The following is an 11,623-nucleotide window of genomic DNA, read 5'->3' as shown; positions in this document are numbered from 1 at the left end:
CTAACCTGGCATCTCTCGTGTAGTCCCATGCAAAGCAATCCGGGTATTCTTTCAATAGAGCAATCATCCGACTCCCGAGCTGTGGATCTAACTTCTTGCCGATAAAAGTTGGTCGCGGCTTATCCCCGTGGCCGATGTCGACTTCCTCTAGCTCATCGCCCGAGGTGAACCCATACCCCGCCTTTCCGTCACCCGTGAGGTCGACGCCAAATACTGGGAGAGCCGGTGGTGCTGATAATACGGTCCGATCGCTGGAATCGGCCTCCATCTTGATCATCACCAGGATCTTGTGGCAGTGTCGGGGCCGATCGCGTGGACCAGCTCCCTCTTTATCCTTGCTATGAGATCAGCTGCCCTCGTCACTACCCTTATCAGGGCGGTACCCAAGTTCTACCATGTTGATGTTGAACAAGTGTCCTGGCTGGCACCTCCCAGGGTACATATCTTCCGCCATGTCGACGGCGTATGCCGGTGAACTCGGCACTTCTGGTGCTGCCACCGCGAACGGCAGCGGTGGACGGGACTGGAATGGTATTTCTCCTTTGTAAGTCCCCAGAGCTGGTCCCGACGGAGAATACTGATGGCTCATGATTTCCTGGATCACGCGCAGAGCGACACGCTCCAAAGTGTTCACCAGGCTCTCAGAGTGGCGGTGTAGCGAATGAGCCACCATGAAGTTGATCTCCTAACGCAGCGACCTGGTGCGTTCTTCTGACGGGGCGGACAGGTCCACTCCATCGAGCGCGCCTTCAGGTGAGAACCCCTTCCACCTGACGCCGTGGGAGCGGGTTCTGTGGAAAGAGCCGATGAGGTCGGCTTCGAGGACTGCCTTGATCTCGTCATGCTTCTTCTTGAGCTCGTCGGTGCAGATCCTCGTACTTGACCGGTGTGCTTTCCGCCATCTCGGATGTAGATGGCGATGCGATGGATGTCGAAGATGGTCCCACCGGGCGTGCCGAATGTGTTGCGGTCGAAACCCACCGGCGGGCAGCGACCGGCAACACCGTAGAGCCGGGAACAACTTGGGCTACGGCTGGCCCCAGCCCCTCGCAGCGACGGCCCGCAAAGCCTTCTCGGTCACACGTCCGATGCCGTCGCAAGGGCGTGCCACCTGACCTATACCCGGTCGTGGAAGGTGTTGGATGATGCCTCGCTTAGTTTCCTGCATGGCATACACGTAAACGTTAAATACGAGCCTCGATCGGCTCTCGAGTTGTCCCGTGAATCGGCTTAAAGAGCCGATCCACCCATGATTCGTACGAGGTGCACGAATATATGGTGGTCCTGCTTGATCAAGATAAAGCTAAAGCGATCTACGACGATTTAGGGTTTTCACCGCATAATCGGATCATCCTACTCACGATTGGGCCTCGCACTCGCGTACGGTGATCGTAAGCCGATCCTAGACAGGGCCTAAAAACCAACACGAGGTTGATCCCCGGAACATCCCGTCTAGGGCTATCAAACTACACCCTACACGCCGCTGGATCCTCCAACCCTTTGTAAGGCCTAACTATTGCGGATATTAAACTAATCCTTGAAGAACAAGGAGCAACCATAACAGATCGGATCTACCGAACAATGATCAAGCGGGTGCCGCCCCTACACCTAAGATAGGTGTAAGGGCGGCTAGATGTATAAGGGTTGCACTACGACAGCATATGATACGAAGAACAATGCTAACCCTAACACATCTAAGATAACTACGTTGCTCGCCATCAAAAAGGCTTCAGCACGAGCAACGCATGAACAACGTAATAAGCTTGTGCTGCCTAGATCGCAAGATGCGATCTAGGCAGCATGATGCTTACCAGGAGAAACCCTCGAGACGAAGGAGTTGGCGATGCGCCGAGATTGATTGTGTTGAACGTTGGTTGTTGTTTATTCCATAAACCCTAGATACATATTTATAGTCCAAGGGACTTTCTAATTCAAGCGTGCACCTAACCGTGCACGGGTAAAACTCTAACTCCTAACCGACACGCATCCTACTATGGTACAGATACACGGGCAAACTAGCCCAAACTTTGCATGTAAGGCCGATTCACATATTTCTTCTGTATATAATCTTCAAGCCCATCTTGATCGCGGCCCACCTCTGACTCGGTCAAATTCTGGTGATAACACTCTCGTGAGCTCTTCCTCTCCCCTCCCCCAACTTTCCTCCCCCACACTGTGAAAAACCCCCATCAACTCACCGCACCTCCGAGGCATCGACTTCCTTGTTTCCAACCGCAGTAGCATGAAGACAGGTCTTGCGTACAAGGTGGAGCAAAAATCAAACTAATAGCCAAAACCTTGCCTACAACACGTTTATTGTATTTTAAGTACGAGTGACTCATTCTAAGAAGTTGGTCAATCTTTTAACGGAAATACAGACACTTTCTGCTTGCACTTGAGACATGCTTCGAGGCATGAGCTTGAGATGAAACTATGACTAACGGTTTTGTACACAGGATAAGTGAGAAACGATCTGACACAACAATTCATTTAACTATACAACTGTTAAGGTACTAGATCATATCCTCGCGTCACGCACAGGCACTAGATCATAGTATCGAGTTATCTGGATGAATCCAGTACAGGAGGAAGAGAAGAGAAGATACAGACGGAGGGGATGAGCAACGCTCAGTACAATCATCAACGATGCCTGATTCCTTTTCCTAACGCCTATTTGTCTCGTGCCGTGACCTCGGAGTTGTTGGGCTGGGCCTTCTCGGTGACGGGCCGTGCTTGGCGGGCTAAGGCCCGTCTTTGGTCGCGTCGACGGCGCCCGGTCTTGATGGGTGGTGTCGTAGCACTCCCCTCCCCTTGAAAAGCTGGTTGTCCCCAAGCAGCTACACCAGGATAGCGACGACGGAGCTCCGTTTCAGGTTCCCAGGTTGCCAGTGATGCCGGTAGTCCATTCCATGTGACGTGGACTTGGCTGGTGAATCCGCGGCCGCGTTTGATCATGCGTCGCCCGAGCACTTCACTGGGATAGACTGAGATCGAATCATCAGTAATATAAAGGAATGCTAAGTCAGAATCATGAACCTGATGAGGAGGAACTGCCAGCTTCAATTGGCGCCAATGGGTAATTTAAGTTTGTATGCCACCTTCCCAATGCGAGCCAGAATTTCATACGGGCCAAAGTACTTGAACGCCAGCTTTTGATTTGGTCGATGAGCCATTGATGTCTGAATATAAGGCTGGAGTTTCATGTACACCTTGTCCCCGACTTGAAACTCCCGTTCACTGCGTTTTTTATCTTCCTGGTGCTTCATTCTTTGCTGGGCTCGCAGCAGATGCTGCTGAATAATAGCAGTGAGTTCTTTTCTGTGCTCCAACCAAGCTGCCAGCTCCGGTGGAGTGTCCGACCGAAGTTGCTAACGCCCATGTGCCTAGGCTGGTAGCCGTACGATATCCGGAAAGGGGTCTTACCGAGAGCCGAATGAAAATTGGTGTTGTACCAATGTTCAGCTAAGGGAAGCCACTTGGCCCATTTCTTTGGTGTAGCATGGACTGCACATCTCGTATAAGTTTCCAGGCATTGATTAAGCTTTTCCGTTTGTCCATCTGTTTGAGGATGGTTGGCTGAGCTCATGTTCATCTTGGTGTCGAGAGCTTGAACAATGCTTGCCAAATCTTGCTTGTGAAAACGGGATCTCGATCGAAATAATGACTGAGGGAAGCCCATGTAACTTGTATACCGTGTCCACAAACTTTTGTGCGATGACTCATAGCAGAGTAGGGTGTGTAAGAGGTATGAAGTGGCCATACTTAGTGAATTTGTCAATGACAACTAGAATACAGCTTGTAGGAACCCGACTTGGGCAGTCCATCGATAAAGTCCATGCTAATGATGCTCCGAGCTTCTGTTGGGATGGGTAAAGGATCCAAAAGACCAGGTAAACGGACATGCTCTGACTTTGCTTGCTGACAAATTTGGCACTGCTGAACATACGTTTTTATATGCTGTTTCATGTTAGGCCAGGCAAACAAAGCTTTGATTCGCTGGTAGGTTCCAAGAAAACCAGAATGCCCACCAACACCACTGGAATGCAAGGATAGAAGAATCGCCTGGTGTGCTTCACTATTGTTACCAATCCATACACGATCCTTGTACCTAATGAGGCCATTGCACAAAGCATATCCTTGTGAGTTAGGGCCGTGTAAGCTCAACTCCTGGAGAAGCAATTGAGCTTTTGCATCCTTGAGGTAGCCTCGCTACAATAATTTCCAGCCATCGGGGACGAGCCAACGAAATGTTGTATAGCTCATTAGCAGCTGGATTGCGAGAGAGAGCATCACTGCAAGTATTGTCCTTTCCTTTTCCGTATACAAGCTTGTATTGTAACCCCATAAGTTTGACAAAGGCTTTCTGTTGCATGTCCGTTGTTATCTTTTGATCAGCCCAAGTGGACCAGACTCGCGGTGATCCGTAACAATGGTGAAGGGTGCATGTTGCAAGTACTCGGCGCCACTTGTCCACAGCCAACAATATAGCTAGACACTCCTTTTCATAAGTGGAGAGGGTCCGAGCTATCCGTCCCGTGGCTTTGCCGAGATAAGCAACCGGATGGCCTGCCTCGCATGAGAACCGCTCCTACTCCACGCTTAGATGCATCAGTTTCAATAGTAAAAGGAATGGAAAAATTGGGCAACGCAAGAACCGGTGCTTCCAACATTTTCTCGCTTTAATCGCTCAAAAGCTTGTTGCTCGTTTGAGTCCAGCTGAAACACCGTGTCTTTTTTGAGCAAATCTGACAGAGGTACGGCTGATGAGACTATAGTGCTGAATGAATTTTCTGTAGTAACCAAGTAAGACCTAGAAATCCCCTTACTTGCTTGACATTAGTGGGAACCGGCCAATCTTGGACAGCTTTGATTTTACTTGGGTCCGTGGCCACCCCTTCCTTGCCGATGATATGTCCCAAATACTCTAGTTGTCGCTGGGCAAACATACATTTGCTTCGTTTGATGGAGAGCTGGTTCTGCTGCAGTATGTGGAGAACTTGTCGCAGCTGAACTAAATGCTCACTCATAGATGGGCTGTATATGAGTATGTCATCCATGAACACGAGCACACACTTGCGCATGAGGTCAGCAAATAAGGAATTCATGGCATTTTGGAAAGTGGCCGGAGCATTTGTGAGCCCAAAGGGCATCACCTTAAATTCAAACAAGCCTTGATGAGTTTTGAATGCTGTTTTGTGTTGATCAGCCGGGTTGAGGCGGATCTGATGGTATCCAGACCTTAGATCCAACTTAGTGAACCATTGTGCCCCAAGCAAGCTCATCCGTAAGCTCGTCCACCACTGGCATAGGATACTTGTTTTTGATAGTGATGCTGTTGAGTGCTCGGAAATCAATGCAGAACCGCCAAGTTCCATCCTTCTTGCGGACCAACAAAACAGGAGAAGCAAATGGGCTCGAGCTTTCTTGAATAATACCCCTTGCAATCATTTCCGCCACTTGTTTTTCAATTTCAGTTTTCTGGTGAGGAGCATATCTATAAGGCTTGACGTTTACTGGTTTGGTGCCGGGTAACAGAGGAATATGATGGTCAAATTTGCGGTGAGGTGGTAGAGTTTTTGGATCATGAAAGAGCGTGTCATACTCCGCAAAGCATCGCTCGAACCTCCTCCGGAATTTGTTCGTTCGGTCTCCTCTGTGTTTACGCCAAATGTCTGTAACTCCGGGATTTGACAAACTTCCCCACCGTGAATTAGACCATGCAAACTTGCTGCGGATATCGCAGTGCAACTCGTCCATATTGTTTAGCACCCCACGGAGAGTGATTCTCTTGCCCTCATGTTTGAAACGCATTGTCTTCTTCTTCCAGTTTACCCACATCTTGCCATCATTTTGGCTCTCAAGCCAATCCATTCCTAAGATCACATCATATGAAGTGAGGGGCAGTACCTTCAGGTCAGTGACGAACTGATGGCCTTGTGTGTGCCAAGTGATTGCTGGTAACATTGTTGTGCAGGCTAACTTCCCACCACCTGCTACGTGTACCTTGGCTGGAGGAATATCTTCAGCTTTGTATTGCGTACGTTCGACTAACTCGCTGATCGATGAATGTGCTCGAGCTCCCGAGTCAATGAGAATGAGAGCAAGTGAACTTGCCAATTTGACCTTGCAAACGCATGCTGCGTTTGCTTGTTGTTCCCGACATAGCTTGCACTGAAATTTTCATCGTTTCTTCAGTGTCTGAATTGTCAGTCTCAGATTCAGTGGCGTCAGTGTCCGTGTCCACTGGAGTGGGGTCGTCAATCTGCAGAGACTCCAATATTTCTTCGAGAACTTTAAGCTGCACTTGGTCAGGACATTTGTGTGTCGGCCCATACTTTCCACCACACTTGAAGCATTCACCCCTGGCCCTTCGTTGAGCTCGAAGAGAATCAAAGCGAGAGGGAGGTTGTTGTGGTTTAGCCTCACTCTTCTTGTCCTCTGGAGGTGCCCCAAGGAGGCCAGGTAACGGAGCATGCTGTTTGAATTTGAATTTCATGGCCTCTTTTTGACTGAATTTGGTGCTTGCGAAATGAGTATCTTCTACCAACATTGCCTCCTGCGTTTGAGCCATAGAATACGCCAGATCAACAGTTCCAGGATTATGTAATGTTATAGCTCTACGGATGTCAGACTTTAGTCCTAAAATGAATCTTCTAACAAAGAAGGTCTCATCATAAGCATGGTTGTAAAGCAGGATTTTATGCATGAGTTCCTCGAATTTATGAGCATAGTCGTCTACACTACCACTTTGCCTATGAGCAAAAAATATGTCCATGATTTTACCATATTTGTCTCTATTGAATTTACTGAAAACGCCTACACACAGAGCTGCCCAACTATCAATGCTATGCAACGCCTCATAGGTTTGAAGCCATAATGCAGCATTCCCTTTAAAATGCATGGTAGCAAAATCAACCCACAATTTGGACTCTATGTTATACAGTTTAAAGTATTTTTCAGCACTCTTTTTCCACCATTTGGGGTTTTCCCCATCAAACTTAGGGAAGTTTGATTTGGGCAACCGAGAACCAAAATTGTTGCGACTATGGTGGTGTATATCCTTTGTGTATTCACTATCAGATATGTCATGCTCCTCTATATCGCTATCAAAAATTTCTCGATCATAGGTGACAGATCGCTCACCCTTTACCGGGCGCGACCGGAGGTTTGATCCTCTCCGGCACCAACACCCCGGGTTCGATGTGACGAGCGGCGCCCGCCGGGCTGTTCATGCGTCGAGAGCTTGGCCGCGGTTGCCTCCACAGATGTTACCCGCGTCGCCACACGCTCCATCGACTGGCGCAAATCAGCTACCGAGCGATCCAGCGCCGTGTTGGCGGAGATCACCCGCTCAAGCGTCATCTCCATCTTCGACGCCGTCCTTGTGCCCTCTCGCTGCGCGAGAGTCGGCTTCTCCGAGGAGGAGTTGATCTCGGAGATGCGCTCGGCGTTGACTTGTCCCGCCTCCGCTGTGGCCTTGTTGGCCTCCGCCGCGGCCGCCAGCAGGTTGCGAAGATCCGCCATGGACACCTCCGCCATCTCGACTCGCTGCGTGAGAGTAGGTCGACCGGATCTCGCCGTCGCGCCTGGCTATCCTCCCGTCGAACCGATCTAGGGTACACCAGCGGTGTTTTGCGCGAATCCGAGGTGGATCCGCACCCTTCGACAGGATTTTACCGACGGAAATCAGCGATTTCGCGACTGGGAAGACGAATTCCGGGATCGAAACGACCTCTGATACCACATGTTAAGGTACTAGATCATATCCTCGCGTCACGCACAGGCACTAGATCATAGTATCGAGTTATCTGGATGAATCCAGTACAGGAGGAAGAGAAGAGAAGATACAGACGGAGGGGATGAGCAACGCTCAGTACAATCATCAACGATGCCTGATTCCTTTTCCTAACGCCTATTTGTCTCGTGCCGTGACCTCGGAGTTGTTGGGCTGGGCCTTCTCGGTGACGGGCCGTGCTTGGCGGGCTAAGGCCCGTCTTTGGTCGCGTCGACGGCGCCCGGTCTTGATGGGTGGTGTCGTAGCAACAACAGTCCGGCAAGCTATGTCAATCACAGTAAGGACTGTGCATGAAACACCTACAAAGACCAGAAGAACCAAGGGAAATCTCCCATCGAGGATATGCTTACGGCTTACCTATACCTTGGACAAATTAACCAGGGTTCCCACAAAACTCATGATGCATCACCGAGGCAACAGAACCGGACTAACAACGAAATCGACAAAACCGAGCTATACCACAGCATCCCCAAGCTGGCTAGAGCTGAACGCAGGATTTCAGAGAAAAACCCACCACGTGCAGAACGAACTAGTTCTCCTGCAACCTCGAAGGCGTAGTGGCAGCAGTGCTGTTGCCATCGTAGCAACTGCTGTAGCCAGATTCCGTCACCGGCTTCCCCGAAACTCTTGCTTTCTCCAGGGGACTTCCTTGGCACGGCCGTAGAGTCCGCCGATCCTGCGAGCAAATGGATAAATAAACTGTGAATTTAAGGCGGCAACTCAATTTTCAGACAGAAGTCCTAGTATCTGAAACTTTGTGTTGAGATGTGAAAATGACAGTATGATACTAGAAACATGTGTATAAATGTGTTTAGAACGCCGATGTCGTCGGACAGCATACAGAGCAAACATGGTTTAGGCACTAGGGGTCCAACTAGTTAATCTGACAAAAACTAATCAAGGGGACATGGTGATCTCGAGGTCATTAGTAGGAGCAGTTGTTTTTTGAGATGGCGGAGTAATAAAACATCCCAAGGTCAGTTCAGAGCACAGTCAGGTAACATGGTGATAACTTAACTATTCTCGAGGAGGCTGCAATGAAGGCTTGGTCTAAGGTCAGACATGGAGCTAGTAATCAGAGCCAACATCGTGCTATTTTAAGCCTGATGCACCTGATCTGTCCATTTCTGAGCTCAGCTTCAGAGAGTGGCACAAGAGCACCAAGCACTTGTATAGATTAGTGGGTGCACATGTTTTATGACGGGACGGTAACCCGGCAATTGCGTGGATTCCACCATATGTAACTTGGAATTGACTTGGGTATCGATGAGCAAATGAGCGTTGTGATTGACTTGATAGAGAGAGAGGCAAAGAAGCTCACATCTCGGTAGGGGAAGTCGTCGACCTCGAGCATGTGGATGGCATGCCCCATCTTGGGCCGCTTCTGCGAGTCGGGATCCACGCACCTCAGCGCAACAAGGAGAGCCTTCTTCAGCGCCTTGGAGCTCGGCTTCTCCGGCAACTTGGGATCCAGGACCGCTTCGTAGTCCCTGTTGCTCACCATCTTCTTCAGCCACTCCACAAGGTTAACCTGAAGAAAGAGAAATGCACACACAGAAACTAAGGCAGAGCAGCACATTGATAGTTGACGACAGTACAACTGTATACACGGCATCAGTTCTTGCAAGAAGATGCAGAGCTAAGCCTACCTCCCCGGGCGGTCTCGCGTAGTCGACCGGGCATCGGCCGGAGATGATCTCCATTACGAGGACTCCGAAGCTGTACACGTCGCTCCTCTCCGTCAGCATGCCCGTGCTCGCGTACTCTGGCGCCACATAGCTGCCGAAAAGCAGAGGGTTTAGCATTCAGCATTCACCCAGATGTTCAGGTGCTGAAAGACAAACACAGACGTTACCCAAATGTTCCCATGACCCTGGTGGTGACGTAGTTGCTGTCAGAGCCGAGGAGCTTGGCGAGGCCAAAGTCGGAGACCTTGGAGTTCCACCGCTTGTCCAGCAGAATGTTGCTGGACTTGATGTCCCTGTGCACCACCTTGGGCTCCAACCCCTCGTGCAAGTAGGTGATCCTGAATGAAATTCCCAAATCAGAGTTACTACTAATCAAGTTCACAAATGAACCAATTCATTCGACAAATTAGGAACAAATCATTGATGATAATTCACCCACCCTTTGGCGGTCCCGAGCACGACGTTCATCCGGGCGTCCCAAGACAGCGGGCTGACCGGGCCGACGTCGCCGTGGAGCCACTGCTCCAGGTTGCCATTGTCGACGTACTCGTACACCAGTATCCTGCGACCACAAGCAAGCAAGAGCCAAGTGTGTGCGGTAGGTGAGATGAGAAGCGTACTTACGGAGAAGGGGAATTACGGCACGAGGATGCCGATCCATCAATCAATTAGTCGACCGATCGTGCATGCATGTGGTGGGGAGGGGTTTCAGAATCAGAAATCGGAAATCTGTACCGGTGTGCTCCCTCGGCGCAGTAGCCGAGCAGGCGGACCAGGTTCTTGTGGCGGACGCGCCCGATCGCCTCCACCTCCACTGTGAACTCCCGCTCCGCCTGCCCCCTGCAGTAACGTGCGCCAAAGAGAATGGAAATTTGTCAGCGAGCTAGCAACGGTAACGGTAACGACGACATGCACATGGCCGGCGGAGAGACAGGGACGCTGACCGGTTGTTGAGGAGGTTCTTGACGGCGACCTCGTGGCCGTCGGCGAACACGCCGCGGTACACGATGCCGTAGCCGCCCTCGCCGACGACGCGGTCGGGGGCGAAGCCGGCGGTGGCCTCGTCCAGCTCCCGGAGCGTGTACCAGTGGCCCCACCCGAGGTGCGACACCTCGGGCCCCGCCGCCGCGTCGGGCTGCGGGGACGCCGGTTCTACCTCCCCGCCGTCGGCGCCGCACGCGACCATGCGGCGGCCCTTGCCGGCCTCGATGTGCACGCGCTGCGAGCCGTGCGTGGCCACGCTGCCGCACAGCGAGTCGCCGTCCCCTCCGCCGCCCTCCTTGTCCTTGAGGTACGCGGCGCCCATCTCGAGGTAGTGCCGGAGGGAGCCCACGTGGATGGCCACCTCCTGGATCTCCTTCGACACCGGCGAGATGGCCGCGGGCGACATCGGCGCCGCGTGCGGCCCGGCGGCGGACAGCTTCGTCGGCTTGGGACGGCGCCGGCGCGCCGCCGCGGCGAAGTAGACCGCGATGAGCGCGAGGAGGAGCAGGAAGGCGGCGCCGACGGCGAGGCCGACCACCACCCAGAGCCGCAGCCCCAGCACCGGCGTCCTGTGCGTCAGCGCGTTGGTCAGCATCGGCGGAGGCGGCGGCGGATGCATTGCGCTTCCGCGCGCCGTCAGCTCGCGCCCGGCCAGCTTGACACTCGCGCTCGGCGCTCGCTGCCGCCCCCTACCTAGCAGCCAACCAGTCTAGCCCAGCTACCACTGCATGGTAATCGCAGCAAGCCTGCATAGAGCGGGAGGAGAGTGAGTGTGAGACTGTCTGAGAGAGCACGAGGCGAGACGAGAGTGTAGGTAGCTTGTTGGGTGGTTTCTGTGGGCCCGGGAGAGAGCGCTGGGCACGGAAGCTTGTCCGTTTCTGTGGCCCGAGGCCTACTGGCAGGTTAAGCTGACACGGAGTTTTGTAACGAAGCTCACAAGTCAGAACCACAGGGATCTGAGAGTAATTAACTTGACATTAACGGCTAAATACTGTTGAAGCCTAGTACAGTGCTCTAAATTGTCTGTACATCATCTCCTTTGCCTTATCTGTGTGCACCAACACATGGATCTCTTCCATCGGTACATCCAGCTTTATCCACGCCGTTGATTTACAAATCCGATGATAAAGTGTCGAAACGACAAGATAATTGAAAA

At 51.7% G+C, this 11,623-nt stretch overlaps 1 protein-coding gene across 1 annotated transcript; it reads right to left on the bottom strand.

The window, feature by feature from the left end:
* Positions 1 to 8,055: 8,055 nt before the first annotated feature.
* Positions 8,056 to 11,116, bottom strand: LOC124650220 (probable serine/threonine-protein kinase At1g01540). Its single transcript, XM_047189777.1, has 7 exons — positions 10,428 to 11,116; positions 10,219 to 10,323; positions 9,923 to 10,045; positions 9,651 to 9,821; positions 9,445 to 9,574; positions 9,117 to 9,326; positions 8,056 to 8,471 (listed from the first exon to the last, which is right to left on the bottom strand). Exons 1-7 carry the CDS (start codon positions 11,084 to 11,086, stop codon positions 8,325 to 8,327), a joined length of 1,545 nt encoding a protein of 514 aa, XP_047045733.1. The 5' UTR covers positions 11,087 to 11,116; the 3' UTR covers positions 8,056 to 8,324.
* Between the last annotated feature and the right edge of the window lie 507 nt (positions 11,117 to 11,623).

The sequence above is a fragment of the Lolium rigidum genome, chromosome 4 (genome assembly GCF_022539505.1).
Source record: "Lolium rigidum isolate FL_2022 chromosome 4, APGP_CSIRO_Lrig_0.1, whole genome shotgun sequence".
In the NCBI taxonomy this organism is placed as follows: Eukaryota; Viridiplantae; Streptophyta; class Magnoliopsida; order Poales; family Poaceae; genus Lolium; species Lolium rigidum.
This window is presented reverse-complemented; position numbering and strand designations above follow the sequence as displayed.

What these genes read in the sequence shown, in the direction of transcription:
- LOC124650220 (XM_047189777.1), bottom strand. Translation starts at nt 11,086, where the DNA reads ATGCATCCGCCGCCGCCTCCGCCGATGCTGACCAACGCGCTGACGCAC. An exon ending in AGGGTCATGGGAACATTTGG is followed by an intron (nt 9,575 to 9,650) that starts GTAACGTCTGTG and finishes GCTTTTCGGCAG; the next exon opens with CTATGTGGCGCCAGAGTACG. An exon ending in ACGCGAGACCGCCCGGGGAG is followed by an intron (nt 9,327 to 9,444) that starts GTAGGCTTAGCT and finishes CTCTTTCTTCAG; the next exon opens with GTTAACCTTGTGGAGTGGCT.